This window comes from Sinohyriopsis cumingii, chromosome 5 (assembly GCF_028554795.1).
Source record: "Sinohyriopsis cumingii isolate HCF-2022 chromosome 5, ASM2855479v2, whole genome shotgun sequence".
Taxonomy (NCBI): domain Eukaryota; kingdom Metazoa; phylum Mollusca; class Bivalvia; order Unionida; family Unionidae; genus Sinohyriopsis; species Sinohyriopsis cumingii.
In genome coordinates, this window is record NC_142965.1 from 120,374,543 (window position 1) to 120,399,073 (window position 24,531).

The 24,531-nt window shown below is 33.8% G+C and overlaps 1 protein-coding gene across 1 annotated transcript in view; it reads left to right on the forward strand.

Moving 5' to 3' along the window:
- The window catches only part of LOC149800075 (2-acylglycerol O-acyltransferase 2-like), a 34,625-nt gene extending 11,679 nt beyond the window's left edge, over nt 1-22,946 (forward strand). The window contains exons 4-5 of the mRNA XM_089959636.1: nt 9,585-9,784; nt 15,273-22,946. Coding sequence (XP_089815762.1) covers nt 9,585-9,784; nt 15,273-15,430 — 358 coding nt within the window. The 3' untranslated portion in view covers nt 15,431-22,946. The remainder of the gene's footprint in view (nt 1-9,584; nt 9,785-15,272) is intronic.
- The last annotated feature ends 1,585 nt before the right edge of the window (nt 22,947-24,531 follow it).

The window sequence follows — 24,531 nt, forward strand, 5'->3', positions numbered from 1 at the left end:
ATTAGTCTAGGTCATATTAATATAGGTTATATTAATATAGGTCATACTAATACAGGTCATTAATATAGGTCATATTAATATATGTCATATTTATATAGGTCATTAATATATGTCATATTAATATATAAGTCATATTAATATATGTCATTAATATAGGTCATAATATATAAGTCATTAATATAGGTCATATTAATATATAAGTCATATTAATATAGGTCATATTGAGATAGGGATTTCACTAAAATACTTCAAAACCTAATATAGCTGCTGTCATGGCCACTTTGAAAAAAAATCTTGTTATAGCTTGTTATAGCTTAAAATCTCCAGAATGGATTATCATTTCTAAACAAAACATGATGTCTGAATGGCATTTGAACCTCCTATGTGGAAGTATTTTTCCTTCCGAATTTAGGGGTGTCTTCTGTCACTCACAGAAAACCCCTGTGTACACAATATTATTAGTGAAAAATTAGCTTTTTTCCATGTTTTACATATTCTGATTCTGGTGTGTCATATATTCAAGGTAATACAACATGTGACCATGTTACTATAGCAGGGCAAGACCGCTAATGATCCTGTCATAATTGTTTGATGTTTGTCGAGGTGAAACATAATATACGTTAGAAGTAATTCAGAAATGGATGCAATATATTAATGGTGTCTTTAGTAGACACTATTTGATTATGGTTGGGTTGCTAAAAAGCCCAGTCAACATAAAACAATAAACATTATTTTGAATCTCTCTACAAGGTATGTTCTGCTTCGGTGTCATGATGGATTAGAATTTATTCTGTGTATAATCAAATATAATTTGGACAGGATTAAAGCTTGTTAATTGATTATGGACCTACGAACTCAAGTGACATTAAACGGGGTCAGTTTGATTTTAGTGTTTAAGATTGGTCAAGATGATGTTGAAGAATGGCAACGTCAAAACACCAAAATCAAAGCAATCAAAATAACACAAAATCTAATAATGTTTGGATATGGGAATTTTAGTGGTTGCAGTCGTGTTCAAATGGACATGAATATGCACTCTGTTCTTCCTGTAAAGCTGAGTTTAAAGTCTGTTTTAGTAGCAAGAATGAAATCAGGAACTTAGAATTCTGATCTCTTTAAAGCATATTAACGACAACAACAAATATGCCATCACTGAAATCTATGTTCTTGGACTCTGCACTAAATGTTAATAAGTTAGACATGCCAGGATACTAAAGAACATGTCACAAACTGTCATTGTAATCAGTATTACCCCAAATGAAAGGACAAAAGAGTCTGGAAATTAGATGTAAAATCTTGAAGAGTGTTATGCTGTAATTTATGTGTTTGAGTTTCGTGTAAAGAATCTTAGTGACATTAAAATAATAATAGATTTAGACCCAGACCGTACCAACGTTGGACAGTTCTGTTGTTGTTGTTGTTGTTGTGGGGTTTAACGCCATTTTTCAGCACATGATAGGCTATGCATGGCAGCCAGTATTAATGGTGGAGGAAGAACCCGGAATCCCCCAGGAAGAACCACCGACCCACGAGAAGCTACTGGCAACATTGCTTTCTCACATACCCACATTGGCTGAATCCTAGACTCGAACCCATGCAGACAGAGGTGAGATGGCAGTGATCCGTAACGGAGAGCGCTTTAGACCACTTGGCCACTCGGGGCCCCAGGCAGTTCTGGCAGTCAATCAACAATCTGAATCTACCTAGAGGAAAGAAACAATTTAAACTTTTTGGTGTAATGATTAGAGTTTTAATGACATTGCCACATTCCAATACAGAGGAAACCTGGATCCAATAACAGTACATCATCTTCTAAGTGTTAAGATCAATGAAGAACTGCTATCTATATATACCTATATACCTACCTATATATACCTATATACCTACCTATATATACCTATATACCTACCTATATATACCTATATAATCCAGCAATCATTTTAAGAAATGCCAAAAATGCTTGTAAGAAGAGTGTGAATGACAGGTTACTGTGAATGGACTGATCTGATGAAATGATGTGCATATTTTAATATTTAAAATATGTAAATATGTTGAATAGCTGTAAGTTTTGTTCATTTGCCCGCTAAAAATAGAGTCAGCGAAAATATCCCTGTTCCCTGTTTTAAGGTCAAAGCTCCTGACCAAATTTGGGAAATCTGATCTGTCCTGACCTGACCTGATTTTTCTATCACATGTATGACTAAATGAAATATTATTGTTGATATTATTAAAAATGATGGTGTCCGTCTTAAAAATCTTGCTGTAACTAACCCACATCAGAGGATGTTCATACTGACGTGTGCATTTCACAAAATCACCTCTCTGTATTTAGTTGGTCCTAAATGAAAATGATGCCAGTGTAACCTCCCCAAAATTTTAAAAATCTTGTAAACAATTAATCTCCAGAACAGGTGGGTGTACCACTGATTTTAAATATTTTAAAACTACTCGTTTGCAGTATTTAATTGTTCCTGTTTAAGATGATACTGATAAAGGCCTAATGGACAGTCCTGTTGACATGTTTTTTTTATATTGTAAAATACTAGTAAGTATGTAGCTAGGCACCACAGAGATTAAAGATCATACTTTCGATGTATTTCTTGCATGAATGGCTGAATTGAAAGGGGATTTTCATTAACATACTTCTTGCAATATTTGATTGGTTATGAATGAAATTGATGATATGAACCAACAAAATAGCCACACTTTTCTGAACAGGTTTGGAAAACTAAACCAAATTGACCTTGGGCTCACTGTTCATTTTAGAAGTGGAAAATATTGGGCCCAGTAGCCCCAGCCATGTCAACAAATGAGGTTATTTAGACTTGGAAAATAAATGTATTGTTTTTGCTCAAAATTTCATCCACTGTTTGTTTACATTTTCTCTCAGTTATCATTGACCATGTACCCTTGATTGGTGGCCAAGCTAATCAAAATCAGAAACATATTTTTGTCAACCAGTGAAATTGATCTTCTTATGCTTCTTTGGCAGTGAGTGCACTTTATATAGTCCATTTTGGATCCACTTGATTCATTTAGAACTTCCACCAGTATTCCTTATTTGTTATTGAAAACACCAAATTATTAGCATGTGTCCAGTAAATATTCTTTATTTGCAGACAAGGATACAATACAACTTAGTTTGTCTTGTCCACTTTCTACTGATAGTGAAAAACCCTGGTGCATCATTACATAGTTATTAATTTTCTTGAGAAAATATTTGGGGAAAATGATAATTTTTCAGTAACATGCAAGCTATCAAGACAATAAAAAGTAATTTTTTTTTAATGTCCCAAAATTTGGATTAATGCTGGTACCATAACATTTGTTCACACTCTTAGATTGATTGCCATATAATCTCATCACAAATATAATCATTCTGTCACTACCATAATCATTATTGACACCATTTCCATTTGACAATCTTTACCCCAAACATTTTCTGAATTTTGTTCTTATGTACTAGCTAGACACAATAGTCCCCATAGCGGATAGACTCTAACTTTTCTTCTGAAATCAGTGTTTGTAAACATCTTAAAATAATGCATGCAGTTCATATTAAATGCCTTGGTATTGAATATTTGGTGAAAGGACTGCAAATCACTCAGAACAGTGTACAATGATTCTTTTCTTTTGTAAGTCCTATTTTCTGCTAAGTTCAGAGTACAGCTGTATAAAGAAGAAAACAAAGTCACTGCCATGTTGAAACCCTGGCCATGGGAGAAATAAAAAGATTCATTACCCTGAAGAAAATTTGGACAAATATGACATTTTTGATGTAGGCTTTGTGACGAACCTTCTTGACAAGAAATTGATAGAATCAGCAAATTAAGATGCCAGTACAGAATAATTTCTCATGTCAATTAGGTTTCCTTGTCAGGCAGAAAATATATATAAAATTCTGTATTCTCTATCTGACATGAAAAGAACTGGCTCTGCAAACTCAGATTTTCTTGGATAGATGTTGCTCCATTCCTTTTTCTCCAGCATTTGTTAGATTAGAAGGAAAAAAAGGGTCACAGTATCTGAACAGTGCATAGTTGTGGGGAGAGAACTTTGTAGCAATGCACTTGAACTTTGGAGACATCGACCTTGATAATAATACTCATGTAGGTCATGGATGATCATACATGTATCAAATGATATAAAGATAATTGTAGAATTTTCTATACTAAAGGCATCACTCACTAAATAAGGTCCTTGTATATTTCCTTCATTTTAAATTTTTGTTTAACCTGACCTTACAGTCATGTGAATGTATGACATGGTCCTTCATTTGTCAGAAATCGCTATTTTAAAAAAACTCTTATAAAGCCACTACAGTTTTATTACATTCAGCACAGAGCAAATTATGGCAGTTTGCTATCACATATGACCAACCTTTACTTTTAAACAATAGCTGAAAATAATAGCAGAACAGAATTTGGTCACATTTGACAGGGAGCACTCTGACATGAAGACATTTCAAGTTTGTATTATTGATGCCAGTCTACCTTCAAATATAGAAACTGTTATTAAATAAGAAAAACGTCTGTTACAGAAAATAGAAATCCCTTTAAAAGATATTTTTCCTTCTCCAAATTCATTGAAAAGAATTTGACCAAAGCATAAAAGAAAAGCATTTTTGCCTGAAGACCTTTCCAATTTGTATAAAAATTCTTGATCTGCAAACAAATATGGCAGCTGTTAATAAAGACAGAGAAACAGTCAAATGTTATTTTTTTAAATCATTACTGGATAGAATTTGACCAGATTTGTAGAATTAATATGAAATATGCAGATACATGTATTGGGAAAATGCCTGTAATCACTTAGAACAGTGTGCTGGTGTCTTGTTTTTACAAGTCAGATTTGCAATTAAGGCCAAGTGTACAGATATTTAGAACAATGTAGCAAATCCACTGTTGTCCTTGAATCCCTGAGATGGGGGAATAGGAGTGAGAAGTAAATTAAAGTTCATTTTACCCTTAAAAAGTTGATGAACAAGAATGGGACAGTAATGATGTAGGTTTTTACATGAAAGGCTTTGTAACTGACCACCTTGACCAGAAATTGTTAGACTCAGGGAATTAAAATATCAATGCAAAATCTTTCCTCATGCTAATCAGCTTTTCTTTTCAAGTGTTTATGAGCAAAAATGTTTTTAAATACTGTGTTATTCATATAAAAATATAAAAGTTGTTATTCCTTTGAGAATTGAGCTTTTCTTGGATATGTATTGCTCCATTCCATTTTCTCCAGACATTACATTAGATTTAAGAAATGGTGGACACTATCTTTACAGTACATAGTTTTGGGGAGAGAGATCTTTGTAACAGTACAGTTGAACTCTGGAGATACATCCACCTTGATAATAATACATATGTAGGTCATAGGTAAATATCTGCATATCCACTTATATAAAGATTTGATAGTATACACTGTATAGTACATGTCTGGATTGAATTTAGAATTTTCTGCACTTAAGGCACTTACGGTATCACTGCTCTGTTTACCTTCAAACTTGACAGAAAGCATCCTGGCATGAAGACATTTCAGAATTTGTACAGTTGATGCTGATCTACCCTATTGTTATGAATGAGAAAACATTTAAACAACTTATTTTCAAATGCCACTTGACAGAATTTTACCAAATTTCCAAATTTGAAAGAAAGCCTCCTGGCATGATAGTAGGTTTTCGAGTTTATATAGATGATGATGATGTTATGACCATTACTAAATGAAGATAAACCGTAAACAACATTTTGTCAAAAGCACTCAACAGGATTTGACCAGATTTGAAAGTATCTTGGCATAGTGGGTTTTCAAGTTTTAGAAATAACAATCATCTGGCATTAATATAGAAACTTTAAGTGATTTCTTTGCAAAATCCACACAACAGAATTTGACCATAGAAAGCATCCTGGTGTAGAGAGTTCCAGTTTTGTGTAAAGTACGATGATGTACCACTAGATAAAGCTGCCATCACTCAAAATAGCAAAATACTACACTGACCAGTTTCCTATTAAAACAACGGGGGCCCCGAATGGCAGAGTGGTCTAAAGCGCTCTCCATTATGGATCACTGCCATCTCACATCTGTTTGCGTGGGTTCTAGTCTCGGATTCAGCCAATGTGGGTATGTGGGAAAGCTTGCCAGTAGCTTCTCATGGGTCGGTGGTTCTTTCCCGGGTTTCCTCGGGTTCATCCTCCACCATTAATACTGGCCGCCATGCGTAGCCTATCGTGTGCTGAAAAATGGCGTTAAACCCCATAACAATAACAATAACAAATAAAACAAGGGCAGTATTGAGGAATATCTAGACTAACAGGTTTGGTGTATTTGGATCACCTTGGTATTTATGCAACAAAAGTATGCTTTAGATGTTATGTCGGTATAGTAATTTGCTGGAAATGTGTTCAAAACAAAAATGTGTGATCTACTTGGACTACCTCAGGTATGGTTGGATTGACCATAGGATTGACTGAGAAGTTTTGCTTATGCATTTGCAACTTCTTGGTCAATCCTTGCTTTGTAGGTTGCACACATGGTCCAAATAGTAAGGCATGGTCCATAGGATTGCCCCTGCGAGGTTTGCTGTTACTGGCAGATTGAGTTACCCTTTTTACATGAGAAAATTAAAATGTACAGCATTGATAAATTTCAATAAAACAAGTTACTCAGTTGGAAAAGTATTGGGAAGTTGAATTAAAGTAATTTGAAGCTGAAGCTGGAGAAAACTACACAGACATTTTTGTCAGGAAATTTGTTTATTTTACCTTACATTTTAATGTTTTTACTTCATCACACACGCACGCATGCACATGCGTGCACGCATGTACATACACACACACACACATATATTTGGATTTTTCTTGTCATCTTTTAAGAATGAACTTTGGCCCCACTTTCAGTGCCTAATTCTGTCTATTTTTCTTATTATCTGAGTGTAAAATTTTCCCAGTCTGATCTTTTACAGCAATCTTATAGCAAAAATGAGTGTGCCAAGAAAACAGCTGTAATTAGTGTGCCAAGAAAATAGCTATAATTAGTGTGCCAAGAAAAAAAACTGTAAAGAGTGTGCCAAGAAAATAGCTGTAATGAGTGTGCCAAGAAAATAGCTATAATGAGTGTTCCAAGAGATTTGCTATAATGAGTGTGCCAATAAAATAGTTGCAATGAGTGTGCCAAGAAAATAGCTGTAATAAGTGTCCAAGAAAAAAACTGTAATGAGTGTGCCAAGAAAATAACTGTAATCAGTGTGCCAAGAAAATAGCTATAATGAATGTGCCAAGACATTTGCTATAATGAATGTGCCAAGAAAATAGATGTAATGAGTGTGCCAAGAAAATAACTGTAATAAGTGTGCCAGGAAAAAAACTGTAATGAGTGTGCCAAGAAAATAGATGTAATGAATGTGCCAAGAAAATATCTGCAATGAGCATGCCAAGAAAATAGCTATAATGAGTGTGCCAAGAAAAAAGCTATAATGAGTGTGTGTTGGGATCTAAGGAGTCGAAGTATCTTTGGCTATTGAATTATGTAAAAATTCAGGTATCTTTACATTATAAATACAGGTAAATTACCTTTGTAAACAAATTCAGAATTTCTCAATTTTTGGACTACTCCAGGCAATTACAAACTCCAGGGCCCCAATTTGCTGGACCTAATTTCCCAACTACTAATATGAACTTAATATAAAAAATAAAGGAGATTGATATACCTAATTATTAAATGTACCAGAATTTTTTTTTTATCATTTTTAGTTATGGATTAGTTACTACTTTTGTATTATCCTTCCACAATTGACTGGTTTCATTTTGTATTATCCTTCCACTATTGACTGGTTTCATTTTGTATTATCATTCCACAATTAACTGGTTTCATTTTGCATTATCCTTCCACAGTTAACTGGTTTCATGTTGTATTATCCTTCCACAATTAACTGGTTTCATTTTGTATTATCCTTCCACAATTAACTGGTTTCATGTTGTATTATCCTTCCACAATTAACTGGTTTCATTTTGTATTATCCTTCCACAGTTGTCTGGTTTAATTTTGTATTATCCTTCCACAATTGTCAAGCTTAATTTTGTATTATCCTTCCACAGTTAACTGGTTTAATTTTGTATTATCCTTCCACAATGAACTGGTTTCATTTTGTATTATCCTTTCACAATTAACTGGTCTCATGTTGTATTATCCTTCCACAATTAACTGGTTTAATTTTGTATTATCCTTCCACAATTAACTAGTTTAATTTTGTATTATCCTTCCACAATTGTCTGGTTTAATTTTGTATTATCCTTCCACAATTGACTGGTTTCATTTTGTATTATCCTTCCACATTTGACTGGTTTCATTTTGTATTATCCTTCCACAGTTAACTGGTTTCATTTTTATTGTCCTTCCACAATTGTCTGGTTTCATTTTGTATTATCCTTCTACAATTAACTGGTTTCATTTTGTATTATCCTTCCACAATTAACTGGTTTCATTTTGTATTATCCTTTCACAATTAACTGGTTTCATGTTGTATTATCCTTCCACAATTAACTGGTTTCATTTTGTATTATCCTTCTGCAGTTGTCTGGTTTCATTTTGTATTATTCTTCCACAATTGACTGGTTTCATTTTGTATTATCCTTCCACAGCTAACTGGTTTCATTTTGAAGTAATTATTTATAAAACATAATTTTTTCTTTCAGAAGACTTTGCATTAGAATTTCATCCAATAACATTTTTCTATTCTATATTTTTTGGGGGAAATGATTTATTAATTGACAAGAGGCTGATTTGCAAAATACATCAAAAAGTATGTAACATGTAACTAATGGATGTTTCAGATAAAGTTAGGGATGAAGTCAGGTCCCCAAATAAGTCATTCAGGATAATAGTAAACATCAGTTTTTGCTGTTAATACCTTTTGTTCTTAATTCAAGCTTAAGTTTCACATGAAATTATTCAGTACTGATACTGCAACACAAATCACACAATGTGGAGGAGCAGTGTCTGTAGTACAGACCCTGGGGCATTCAGTTATAGTTGTTTTTATATAAAAATTATCTGTAGTACAGAAACTGTGGCATTCATTCAGTTACATTTTTTTTTAATAAGGTCTGTTGTACCAAGCCTGCAGTATTGGTTTAGTTATAGTTTTTTTTTCTCAATAGGTCCTGGAAGATGTTTTTCATACCACTTTTGTTTGGTGTTTTAAGGCAATGGAGTATTGAAACAATTTGGAAAATGTAACAATGCAACCAGTTTAATGAGTGACACCTCTGTTGATTGTGACAGCAAAGAAAAAATGTACCGTGTGACCTTTGAATTAAACTTAGACAGTAAACGTCTTTATTAGTTGGACCGCTATGATGTGCTAAGTGGACAGAGCATCCGCCTGGGATACAGGAGGTCTTTCATTCATATATATGAGGCTCTAATCATCAAACTTTAAATTTTAACTGATTCCCAGCGCTACGTACAGCTTTGCTATTCAGGCCCTTATCGATGAATTAACAAATATGCCTGGTTTTTAATAAATATGCCTGGTTTTTAATAAATATGCCTTGTTTGCAGTGGATTAATAAGTTTAGACTTTTTTGCAGTGCTCCACTAGTTCCAGTGTTCTCATTTGGAGAGACAGACTTGTATGATCAGGTAAACAATCCAGATGGATCATTCCTGAAGAAACTACAAATGTTCCTGACCCACAGATTTGGCTTTTCCCCTCCCATCTTTCATGGCCGTGGTGTCTTCAACTATACCTTTGGTATCATGCCTTACAGGCATCCAGTAACTACAGTTGGTAAGAAAATTAAATACATATGAGTAAATTAATGTTTAACTTAAATGTTTACTGTCATTTGAGACTACAGTATATAAGAACAGATTCCTAATGATTGGGTCAGTTTGTTATCTTACTTGGCCAAAAGCCGAGTGTCCAAGGCAGTGTTTGCTGATGGTGTAGTCTTGCATCCATGATGCATCATCTATCATCCATTTGTGTATCAATACTTGTTTTTGAACACTCTTGAGGCTTCTTCTTTTTTTATCAGATTTTGATCAAACTTGGTATGTAAGCTTATAATTGCAAGATTTTGAATGTGTTCGAATATGAGTGACATCCAGTTATATTAGAGAGGTGATGTTATTGCTTAAGTTTGTGTACGTTATAGATCAGACTTCATATTTAAGCTTGTTGTATCAGAATCAAGGATATTTTCAATTATGAGTAATATCCATGCATGTTAATGATGTGGTCTTGAATCTTATTGGATGAGGTTGCAAACACACCAGACACCGTATTTCTGAACAGATTTTTACCAGACTTAGTAAACCTTTAGCGTCAACATTTCAGATAATTTTGATTATGAGCAACATCTATTTGTGTTAATAAGGTGGTCTTCCAGTTGACTGGTTGAGCTTGTGAACACTGTAGAGGCTACATTTTGGAAGAGATTTTGATCAGGTTTTGTATGTAAGTGTTATTGTCAAGTGCTGTTCAAGGTTTGTAAACTAATACATATAGTTTCTTACCCATTGTATATAAATGCATTAAACTGACAACAAACAGTGTAAAACTAGTATTAGCTAGCCTGAGTGCTTTCAAAGTGTTCTGCGACTGGGCTTCTGTACAGCTTCTTTGTCATCCAGTCAGATGTATGAAGGTTGATCCTTTTGTGTAGCTTTTCAGTTTCTCCGACATACTGAAGGCTACAGATCTTACATGTGATGAGATAAATTACATTCTCTGTTTTGCACGTTTTGTTTGATCCATGTATGTTTAGTTTTTCTCTGTAACTGTGCTTTAAAATGTCCTGGTCTCTATCATATGTTGACAGGTTTTGCACCTTTTATTGGCACAGGGGCCAGATTAACAAGGGTGGTGTTGATTAGTAATTGGCATTAGCTTCGCCCAGACTAGGATGTCCTTGAGATTTTTTGATCGCCGGTAGGAAAATACAGGTTTGTTAGGGAGGATTAACTTTAGTGTGTCCGATGATTCCACGATAGACAAGTGTTTCCCAATGATTTTACCTACTTTGGGGTTGTCTGGATGGTAGGTCAGGATAAATGGTATCCTATCGGCCTTTTCCTTCTTTCCATATTTTAGTAGGTCATCACAGTTTGTTTAGCCCTTTTGGGTTGCCTGCGTAATAAGGTCTTTGTTGTAGCTATGACCGCAATGACCTACACAAAAGGAAGCTACACATAGATCTGATTGGATGACAAGGAAGCTGTACAGAAGCCCGGTTGCAGAACACTTCTCCTCCCCTGGCCACACTTTCAGTGATATAACACTTATTGCACTTGCTTACAATCCCAACTGGAGTTCCCAAACCAGGAAAGAAAAGGAATCTTACTGGATACACTGCCTTAGAACATTGAAACCAAGTGGTTTAAACCAAGAAGACTAGAAAAAGACAACCATGCACAAATAAAATTATCTTTTGCAGCTGACACATTTTCTTTTAAATAATTCTCTAAATTTGCCTCATAGCCGATTACTATAACAATAAAATACCCAGGATATAATCTGCACTTACATAAATTTACCTAAAATAACAAATGTCGTTATGGCTCATCAATTTCTAGGTCAGTACAAGTATGTTCCAGTATAAGCAACAAGCTGAAATAAACTAGTTGATGCATAATAAAGTTAATTATTCCTGTAGAAACAGCCATGTAAAGTTTTGCAGACATAACCGTTTTTCTGTTTTATTTGTTTTTCTTGCCTGTGTTTTGTATTTGCCATTGAAAAAGACCCATTAGAAGAGTCAAAAGCACTCGTATAGCTAGATACTTGCTTCACACTGTTCGTTGTAAGTTTATTGCATTTATCTTAATCAATCACTGACACACGTGACACCTTGCTGGATCCAGCGCACATGGAAGGATCATTATTCCCAATATGACTTGTATTCTTTATATATATATATATGTGTGTGTGTGTGTGTGTGTGAATAGACACCTCTCCCCTGATAACTCGTGCATAATGGGGTCCACCAACATAGACAGCACTATAAGAGAGGGTGCGAATTAGTAAGGGATCTCCAAAAATTGAAAAAATCCACTTATATATCGAGAAAACTGCAATGGGTGTGTGTTAGGGAACTGGGCTGCTTAATGACTGAATCCTCATTTACAGTCACGTTGATAATTATTGTTAATAATAACGTGCTTTTCTAATGAAGTTTGTTATTCTGTATAAATAACATGTATTTTCAAAAATGTCCAACATGTGAAAGACAGTTCCATCTCGTTTCAACAACCATCTTGTGTACATGAAAACATCTGTATATTATGCCACTGCTTTTTGTTTTGTTGATTAGTCTGGTTCCCAGAGTGGTATGTAATAGAATACTACCAAGTCGGGAGTCAAAATAGCCGTGAACTAGACTAACTGTTGATACACCACCAAACAAGATTCCATTTTTTCCAAAAGGTAGCAACATTTATTTCGTGAAACAATCACCTACATTGAAACTCAATTTTGGTCTTGTTCAATTAGTATAATATTGATGTCATGTTTCAATGGAAGTAATAGTGAAACTTCTTATCATCCTTAAGGATATCTCAAAGTACCAGTTCAGAAATTCTCTGAAAATTGCTTGCCCACAATGGTCCATATCTGTGAAACCAAGCTCTTTTTTTTATGAAGTATTCATTTTGTTTGGTTTTAAGGTGGTTTATGTTGCATAGACAATAACACTTATAACAGTGTTCGAGTGATCAACTGAAGTGAGTTCACCAGGCATACAACCGGGGCCACTAGATTTTAAGAATGTAGGATTTGTGTGCCTTTTAACTTTTTTTTATTCCACCTCATTTATTTGATTCAAAAGACATAATTAACGTGATCATACAAAGGAGGCTAGCTTTTAATTCAGTAATACAACAAATACTTCTGCAAGTTAGTTATCAAAACATGGTCAGCATTTACTTAGGTTCTCAGAAAAATGCTTGCTGACATGGCTGTTGCAGTAGATTAACACATTTTACATTTAAGTACAGATTGCATTTATGATGGAAATAGCTGGTATGGTAGATTGACAGATTTTGTGTTTAAATATATATTGAATGTATGATGATTACACTTAAGAGGAACTAAAAGATAGAATTAAACCATAAATTTCACTTAGTAAAAGTTTTTTAATTGGCATTTAATTATTAATGAACTGCCTACACTAGATGTAAGTGACATTTTCATTGATCAACATTTCATTCAATATCTTTGATTACGGTATACTGAGAATGTCATTTGGAAAGAAAATGTAACTAATTTTAGGTTATAACTACCATTTTCAACCATAAAACAAGTGATATAGCAATGTTTCAGTTACCAATTTTGATCGCAATTTTTTTCAGGTTTAAAACATTGGGACCAATTTTGTTTGTATTTTCTCCTTTAAAAAAAATTGGCTCCAGGCCTCAGACCCTGCACTATAAGCAGGTTCGCGAGTTATCAGGGCACGAGTTAATGAAGGAGTGGTGTATATACATACATGTTATATATTTATAACAGTAGGAAACTATATCATTACAATCCTAGGGATGTTTTACTGAAATTGTCCAATGTATTCAACAAAGACATGTCGTACAAACTGAATCCTATCCGAAAAAGAGGTAAACGATTTTGGCCAAGTGTGGCATCCATATCACTACAGCTAACTTTCTATGGCTTATCAATGAGAAACAGTTGTTACAAATTGTAGTTAATGACAAGAATGGACAAAATCCCTTGAATGCCAAAAATGTCACAGACATCTGTTTCCAAGAACTGTTTTATACCATTTTTTTTCTGCACAGAACATATCAGTAGATGTCAGAACAAAGTCATTGAAAGCTCTTATAGCAAGTAAATTTTTATTTATGCAGGTCTGAAAATATTTATCCAAATTAGTCCAAAACTACTCGGGTTAAGAACACAAGTATCAGAATAAAAACCTCCATAAACATTCTACAGAATTCATATCATTGTTAAACTTCTTGAACCTTTAATTTATTTATTTCACAAATATTGTGAGGAAGTTTGTATATTGAACTTACATGACAATTTTATAAATATAGTGGTTTGGAAATATGGTCAGAACTTTCAATGAATAATATTGCATCAGAGGTCTTGAATTGTTTCATGAACCAAGTTCATAAAATTTCAAGAACTTGTAAGTTATTATAATCAAAATTCACCAGTATGTACATAAAATTCATGTATAATGCATCAAAATTCATGAAGTGTTCAAGAACTTAGTTGTGGAACTTTCATGAATATTTGTTCATGAACTCATATGATGAACTGATCAGGAACATTTCAAGAACGGTTGATGCACATTCATGAACAGTTCATGGGTCCTCATGAAGTCATGACTTTGTTCTCACAGGAGCTGGTCTCTCATTATCTCCCTTCACCTCTGACCTATTCTCCTAAGGTATTATGATTGGATAATATATCTAAAGAAACCAATTTTTTTATATAGTAAAATGATTTTTTGAGTATACTTACCCAGTCATAGTAAACATACACCCTCCTATCCTCTGTGCAGTTACATCTGTATACAGTAGTGAGTTTGCCCTCAACTTAAGTAGTAACTGACGATTTCATGGGATTTGATGCCAGTCTTTGTACCAAGAGGAGATAAGTCTTCCTGAACACTGCCTATGTGAGCAGATAACTTCAGCTTTTTAGCCTGGGAGGGCTGGATTTGCAGGATAGTAGTAATTATTCTAAGGTATTATGATTAGGTAAATATTCTCGAAGAAGCATATTTTACAATTAAAAGAATTGGTTAGCCACCATGGCTCTCTTGGTTGCAGATTTTATGGTTTCCAAGTTGTGAATCCTTGGATTAGGCCACATGGGGTATCGATAGACCCAGGAATCCATGCTGACTGGACAGATTAACTCCTTTTGTTCTGTCAAGTAAGTGATTGCTTTATGGGTGGGACTATGAAAAGCTTCTAAGTTATGAACTATTTTATATTCTTGTCAGATATTTGTGTGGAATCATTATGCCAACCTAGTTTGGATGAAGGCTAAAAGATTTGATCCTTGACAGCGCTGGTGCTTTTCTGCTTCTGTTACATTTGACAGTTTGCCAAACCACTAGGAGTTGGTGACACTTTAAGGATTTGTTTCAGTCACTTTATAATGTAAATTGGGGATGAGTTTCAAAGTTAACTTTCAGGGCAAATGGAAGATCATTGTAGTCAAGAGAGGGAGATAATAAGATAGATAACTGGATTGATAGAATAAGCAGATAATAGATAATGCTTATTTTTTCCATCCATTTCAGTTGGTAAGCCGATTGAGGTAGAGAAGAAAAGCAAACCAAGCCAGGAGGACATAGATGACCTACACAAGAAATATGTGGATGCACTGATTGACCTGTTTGAGACGCACAAAAGAGAATGTGGTGTTGATGAATCACAGCACCTGAATTTCGTTGGTTAATTTCAGATAATTACCGTACGTGATCAATAATATGTTGGTTCCAGCTGCAAAGAGTCAGATCTGCTGATGCATAATGAACTTGCAGATCAGGGTCTATATAGTTTGCTAAGAGTAATCAGTAGAACAGTAAGATAGACCCTGATTTGTCTGCACATCATGTGATGGCAGATCTGGATCTATGTTGTTTGTAGGGCTTGGAAGTGAGTACAGATGGTATACTGTGTCAAATTTTATGCCTACTGTAACTAAGAAAACTTCCTGTAAAACATTTATTAGACAATTCACATGTGAGGTAATCATTCATTTGCTGAAATGATGTCATGAGATTGTAATAATTTAGCTTTTTACTTTCATGAAGTTTATTCTGAATTCTGATTGGCTGATGCACTTATTAGTAACACAACCTATTGGTGTCCCAACAGTGACTTCAACTCAGCAAAACGATATATATTATGCTTATGTGAGAATATTGTTAGATGGTATGAAAGATATAAAACATGTATGGGAAAAGGTTCCCACATTGTTTTATTGAGCTGTGAAATATAAATATTATATTCTGCTTCAAGTACAGTATTTCACAACTTGTTATATATTGAATTCAACCAAATTCCATAACTGAATAGTATTGCACTGTCATGAAATCTTAATTGCATAATATTGCATTGTCATGAAATCTTAATTGAATAATATTGCACTGTCATGAAATCTTAATTGAATAATATTGCACTGTCAAGAAATCTTAATTGAATAATATTGTACTGTCATGAAATCTTAATTGAATAATATTGCACTGTCATGAAATCTTAATTGAATAATATTGCACTGTCATGAAATCTAATTGAATAATATTGCACTGTCATGAAATCTTAATTGAATAATATTGCACTGTCATGACATCGTTGACTTTTACATGGTGTTGTAATGTGTTTTGTAGAATCATGTAGCTAAAATACCATTTTCACAATTCTTAAATAAGTTTGTTCTAAATCATGAAATAAAACATTTATGGTTTTATGAGGCAGGAAACATGTTGTATGGACCTCCATTTTGCATTGGTCACTATTAGATTTATTAGGTTATATTCACCTTAGCAGCAGTCTATAATTGTTTAACATTTTAGCAGTGTTAAATTGTTTAACATTTTAGCAGTGTTAAATTGTTTACATTTTAGCAGTATTAAATTGTTTACATTTTAATGCATTTACTATATTATAAACATTATTTTTTCTATAAATTTATATTTTAAAACTTGATGCAGATTTTATTTATACAGTGTGACCCTGCTTTAGCACACTCAGTTGTAACACAAATTCAGATATAACACGGTTGTGGTCTGGCTCCCGAAATTTCATATACATGTATTTTTCTCGTCCATGGCTCCTGAAATTTTATATGCATTTTTATTGTACACGAAAAGTAGTTTTTCTTCTTAAAAGTACGAAAATAACATTTAAACAGTTTATTCTGGAATCACGTAGGGCTTTGCCAATGTCGCAAACTTGGATTATTTTCCTTATTGGTGGCAAAATATACCATCTGGTGACTTTTTTTTATTGGCGACATTGTTGGCTGTTTAAACTTGTATATACAACCATTGATTTGGAGTGGAGAAATTCAGAGGCCCCATTAATTAAGCCACAAACTTTATATAAAATGCACTGAAATATATCTATTGTTACATAAACAAATTCTTTGTCCATATTGACAAACCATCTAAACAGTGCATTGTTATATCATAATCCACTTATCTTGACATCTAGCATGAGTACCATATGTTTTGAGATATCTGCTTTTTGTTGTTGACATTTCTGGTAACGGAGGTCAACCAGACGAGGCATTATCTTGTAATCTATCTTTTGTCGGATTTTTGGCCACTCGCTAGTAATTTATATATTTACAAAGACTGATATTTGTATGTGGATGGTAAGTCAAATGCCTCTTCTTTTCACTAGGTATTAAATCCTTCAGAACACTCACATTTTCTTTCATAATTCCTGTCATCAGACCAGAACACCAGCCTCTCTATCGTCCGTTGACCCTTTGTTAAATTTCTGATGCATGCATGGTAGGCAGCATCATGTGGCTACCACAAATGTAAAAAAAAAAAAGACATTTTACTTTGGTTTATTCACTAGGCTGGGAGGAACAGTAACTAGAATAGTCCAAATGACAGCGTATTCCTTTTCAAAAATTTATCCAGTTAAAATAGTTTGCTAAAATGTCAAAGGAAACAGATTACCTTTGAAGCACTGATTGTTATGAAAATGTACTCGGCAAATGGAAAGAAATCAGTCTCAGTCATCCAATACAAATATTTGATGTTGCTGCCACAATAAGAAATGGGCATTTGTTTGGTTCTCCAAAGCTGTCATTTAGCAGTGACTTCAATAACGCATTCACCCTTCATCAATGAAAGCTACAATCTTCAATAAAAACAAAGAACTTTTCTTCAAATGACCAAACTTAAATAAAAGTAATGGAATTTGATGGAATTTTGCCTTTTCCAATGTGACTGGAACATGTCAACTGTGCCGTGGAAGTTTCCTTTTTGCAGGGAAAAAGTTCATGCTTACGAATGCTGCCAATGGCAGCATAAGACGCAAACTAACTTCTTCTGACTTTGGGACGTACTGAAAAGTAAATGTGCTTCATCATTCGTTATATGATTGTACTATGTTTTTCCACTGAATTCAGACCATAATGACCTGTGACAAAATTATTTAATATTTTAAATCTCTGTGTGCATATTTTCGATGGAAATCACTTGTATTGTGGATTCAATGTATATGATGAAATTCGCGGGTGAGTAAACGGTGTTAATGCTCTATTCATGCTATACATTAGACATGTATATATAAACATTACTCAGGTATATGTACCAATTCGTGGTTTTCTAAATAAAGTAAACTATTATATATGCCTTCTCTATTTTCACTACAGGTGTATTTCTCATTTAATATGCATTGATTTAAGATGGTAAGTGTGCCAATGAAGAATGTATTTTACCACCCGCATTTATTACCTACTCCACCCCCCTGCAGTTTATTTTGGGTACATGCATCATTTTCTTCACCTAACTTACCTGATTGCTTATAACACGTTTCGGTCTATAACACGATCAGGTTCTATGGCTCCCCAACTACCGTGTTATAGCGGGGTCACACTGTATTGCTAAATCACAACAAAGATTGTGTATGTGTCAGAATTTTTATAGTCAGTAAAGTTGTTTTGCACTTATATATATTTTTGTTTCCTGTTGGTAGCTGTTACAAAATTAAAATAGTTTTTTTAGTCTTTAATATTTTAATTTTCATTTCTAGTCTGTTCAAAGTAAAGTGAATTTAATTGTTTGTAAATCATTTAAATTTTTGCCTGTAAATGTTTAGGTATAAATGTATGACAGCGTGCAAGTTTCGTGCTTCAATTTTTTTGCATTTGTAATGGTTTTAAAGTTAAAAATATTTGCTCAGTGTCAATGACAGTATTTTTGTGAAGTCATTCTTATTCATCTGTTCATGAAGCGAGGTTAATAATATACAGTATTTTTAATGTTGGTGTTACCAGAACTTTTAACAACATTGACTATATCATGCCAAGGAAATGGGATCTAAGTGCCTTTCCCAATGAAATACTGTGATGTGGGTGACCTGATCTGGCCTGGGTGGGTATTGAACCTGCAATCCTTGAATTACAAGTCTGATACTCAACCAATTTAGCTACTGCAGATCCCCAAGTCATTAGTTATAATAATTTCTCTGTTCACGTTATGCTACTTTCACAATACAATATCATGATAATTAATGAGTGATGCAGTCTAAAAGCATAGATCACAACATAGGTGCAATATAGTGATGTAGATAGATATTTTTTTGGTCACAGCGGGGGATGAGGTAGTGATGCTGATTTATCATCTCTGATGTCCTTTCACTTTTGTACTCTAATTGACTTTAATGTTTTTTTTTTTATATGAAATCTGAGGACGTTAATGGAGGTCAGTAAATTAATGACATGTAAATAAAGTGGACATGTGGTACTCATAAATGCATGCAGCAGTGCTGTAGGAAATGCTTCCCATAACACAGCAATCCATGATGAGCAAACTCAAACAGTGTAAAGTTTCATCACTTCGATTACATTAAACCCATTAGTGTTGCATGATTCCTTAAGACAGTGATTTGATATATCTACATAACTGATTTGAGCCAGTAACTTATCATGGTTCTTTCCGGGGTTTTCCCGGGTTCTTCCTCCACCATTAATACTGGCTGCCATGTATAGCCTATCGTGTGCTGAAAAATGGCATTAAAACCCTACAGCAACAACAGCTGATTTGATATGGCAAAATGACTGAGTACATTTGCAAGGTGTTTTCACTAATCAGGAAAATTGGCATATATTCCTGGTTAAAGGTTGGGGGTCATAACAGTTTCCAATATATGATCCAGGGCCAAGTCACTATCACTGGGGATAAATGTCTGACATTGTATCCTCAAGTCCTTCAAGGCTGTATATTTTTTTGGGGTGGGAATTGGAATAGTTTCCTAGTTTTAACCCAGGCCAACATTCCCTTTCCTCTTGGGCAAGACCCAATGGTGTAATCTAGAAACTTGTTATATATGTTATAGGCCTGGCCTTGATGAGGATTCATGGTAACCTTTAGATCTACATCTACAGTACTTCAGAAATATTTTTAGACTTTTACAAAATGTCCTGAATCAAATTATTAACACCACCCCCCCCCGGGACAAGATGAAAATTTTTAAAACTGTAGGGCACATCTGCAGACTCTCTTCATAACCCAAAGCTTCAGGTATGTATCTCGAAGAATACTAATGGATGAATATAAATAACACGAGCAAAACGACATAATTGCTGCTTTTCTTTCCATAAATTGTGAGATAATTAATGACCAGCAAACTTGAAATTTTCTTAACTTAGGCAGGTTCCTGTACTAAGTGATTTCACACAAACTAAAGAATCATGCAAAGAAAATAATGGAAGATTGTAGGGAAAAACTATGGAAAGATTGGAGAGGATAATCAATGGAAGCTTGCAGACGATAATTAATGGAAGACTGCAGGGAAAATTAACAGAAGATTGCAGGGGAAAATTACTGGAAGATGGCAGTGAAAAATTAATGGAAGATTAGAGGGGAAAATTGATGGAAGATTGCAGGGGAAAAATATTTTGCAGGATTTTGTTTTAACTAGCCTCATATTAAGTAGGTTCAGCTGTAAATATATTCACACAAAATTATAATTTCTTAAGTTACAGTCATCCTTTAGAGCTGAAGTCGGAACAAGCTTTTCAGTCTGTGCACAAAATTATAACTTGCACTTGGCTTCAATGGTAATGGTCAGTAGATAATTGGTATTTTCAATATTTTTTAAAAACATTTCTGACAGGTGGAATTATTTTAAACAGACCATATGATAGTTAATAGAAACAAAGACTTCAGAATGACTTTTAATGGACAAAATTTCCTTCATACATATTTTTGGTACAATTTTCCCTCGTAAAAAGGAAATAAAATTGCAAAATCTCAAAGACATAGTTATCACTTAGAAAGCCAAAGAAATTAATCGTGTATATGACTTTTAATAAGGTAGCATTTATTTGACAAATGTTATTGCAATTGTTTTTATTTGTCGGGTTTGTTAAAAATAATATACCATATATACTCACGTTTAAGTAGAGCTCACCTGCAAACTGTAAAGACCCAGATCTGACATCGCATAATGCCCAGGCAGATCTGGGTCTTTGAAGTTTGATAAGAGTAATTAGTAGAACAAACAACATAGATCCTGATGTGCAGGCACATTTTGCTGTCAGGTCAGGAGCTTTGTTGTTTGCAGTGTGACCTGTCTTATAAGTGAGTATAGACGGTAGATATTAGAAGGTGCCAAAAATTGGATTATTGGAATTGACACAATTGTAATGTAATTGTTATATTGAGATTTTTCTCATTTAAATCTTTCTATATGATGGATTCATAAAATCATGCAGTTTCCTTTGAAAATGTGCTGTTTCCATGTTAAATTTTAAGTTCAGTATATTCTCACCTATAAGTCAAGTACCAAAGAAAACAGCATAAACAAATGATCTACAGTCACATATAAGGTGATTCATGAGGGTCCATGTTGTTTGTTCTGATTACTCCAACAAGCTGCAAAGACCCAGATCTGCCATCATTATGTGATGGGAGAGTTCGGTCTGTACAGCTTGCAGTTGGACTCTGCTTTAAAGCTAGTATATACAAGTAATCAGACTTTTTATCTCGTGTCACGACAGTTGCCTTTTAGTGTTCAGTAGCTGTTTGTACTACAGACATGCCCCTTATTGTTTACCTTGGATACAGTTGATAATATCAGCTTTTCTTTACAAAGAGTTTCAGTGTTGCATAACTCCCACATGTCTGCCAATATTGGCAATAGTATACAATATAATTGATATGTTTTGTACATGTAAACTTTGGCAATTTTGTTCACAATGGGAGAGTTTAATTTTGGCTATTTATATTTTTGCAATTTTCATCCTAGAGAAGTTTTAATATTTAAGGTGGTTAATTGGATGGGATTTATTTTGTGATCTCATTTGAAGTCATCCTGCTACATTTTCTACAGCGCTACAATTCCTGGCCATCGAGTTATCAAAAAGCATTAATACAAAATCCCCTAATTCTAAATAGTTTTCATGCGTCCACGAAGTTCATGTAAACAAGGTATAGCTAATTTACAGTTGGCTGAGATAAATCTGTAAATATAATTATGTAAATATTATTGTCAACACAAGATGGTATTATCCAACATTAGCAGACCTGCCAACCCTGACGAGACTATCTCAGTAAGGCAGTTGATTTTTTTTCCATAAGTCTGACCAGTTTTCAGTAAGGTGTAACAAAATATCAAACTATTATTGTTAAAATAGAAAATGTATTTTATAGTTCAGTATGCGAAACATGCAGCCATGGTAAACATTATGTTCAACTGAAAAATGTGTAAATTGCATGTAGACCTTATTTACCAGTTGTACAGTTGCACAAACTTAAGTTCCAAACCCTATGCAGCTCAATGGCTTGTTACTATATCTCAGCTTGGCATAATTCTTGGAAATATTTACCATTTCACATGACAACAGCAATCATGTCTCCTGCCATAAGAAATATTAAAATTGGCATGTGATATCCAATAAACAGTTGAATCCATGCAGTAAGAAATACAAGTCTTTTACCATTCAGTGCTAAATCATACATTTTACACATCTTTCATTTTATTATATATAATCTTTTTCTATTTCTTAACATTGAAAGCAGTCAATTTATATTTTTTTAAAGATATACAGAACTAAATCAATTTTTTATTAAACGCTTACTACACATGACATTAATTTAGTCATTATAAGCTATCACAGTATATTAATGATTAATACAAATATATTTATGATAATGTACTTTTTGCATATATAAATTGTTTTGATTGTTTGATAATTAAAATCACTGTTTTCTAATTATTTACAACTTTTTAGTTGTTGTTTCTTTATCTATTTACACTTGTATGCATGCTTTTAACACAAGCTGTTGGAAATTATTATCTGACTTTGGCAGTCCACCCTTTTCAGAAAGAACCAGGAAAGGAATTATATTGGCAGTTGCATTGACCTATGCATCAATCTATCCTTCCCTCATCCTGTCTGTCATTCTTTCATTAAGTAGTTAATGATGGTATCAACGGCAAGGTCATTTTCAGGTACTTGCTAATGCAGAACCCACTCCAGACTGCAAGCAATGAATGCCATGATCAGGTAACACACCAAGATTAGTATCTTTCCAGTAGATGCAAACAGGGTCTCGCAGCATGATCGTAAATTATTCATTTACTGTATATAATCCATTATAAGTCGAGTCAAACTGCAAACAACAAAAATCCAGATCTGCCGTATTTTAATGTGCTTACAGATCAGGGTCTATATTGTTTGTTCTATTGATTATTCCTAACAAACTGCACACTATGCAACATCAGATCTGGGTCTGTGTATTTTGCAGTTGCACTCATTTTTTAAGTATATATTTTGGAGCACTCATAATCAAAATAGGGTCTTCACCACTTTAATGTATGAAACTAATAATAATTTACCTAATGACTTGCAATAACAATGTTACACCATCAGGCATGCTACATCTATCTACTCCAAAAGTTCTAGTGCCAACAGACTAAGACTTGCAGCTAGCCCGAAAAACGACATACCACACTAAAACATGATGCTGCCATACTCTAGGTCACCTGAGTAATTTCAGATTTGTTATGTTCCATACTTCTCTTCGCTTGAAACTAAAATATGAATGAACCATACAGATAGATTCAAATCTATAGGACTGGTGCATTATGTGATCACAATTGCACTGCATTCAAGTTGAAACCCAGTGTAAGCTCCAACTGAAGTTTTAAAATTTGTTCGTATTTATTACCAATATATGAAGTGAACTCATTTAAAATCTTTAAGGAAAATGACAACAGAAGCCCCATGTTTAATAGTAAATTAATTACTATTTTACAGTTTTAAAAGTCCATAACACTAGAAAGTACAGGTCATATGAATAGAACAATTTACTCATAAAGCCGAAGGCATCTGTATTTTTAAAATCTGAAAATATTTGACAGTAATAAAAGACAAAAAGAGGAATGTTGTATTGAAAAGGAAAGGAAAAAAGAATCTTTAAAAGTTTACGTTTTTGGAACAGAATAATATTTATCAACTTGTGCAATTAAACGTTTCAAGAATACTGAAGATCCCTTCCATTCAGAAATGGGGCCTTCCTTGATTGTATAAAAATGGCTGAGAAGGTATACACTTTTTAAAAATTTATTTATCAGATTTATATCAATTTTAAAAAAGGATATAGGACAAACTTCTGATCACTAATAATATAGACCCTCTTCTGCATCCTATGACATTTCTTTTTCAAAACAAATTCAGTGGAATTCCATCCTTAGCTATATTGTTTGTTATAAATTCACTCGATTTAAACAAATCTGTCTGATTCCAGGTCTTTGATTAAGCAGATAAATCTGGTACTGATTTCAAGAAAACTGTCCAAGTAGAAA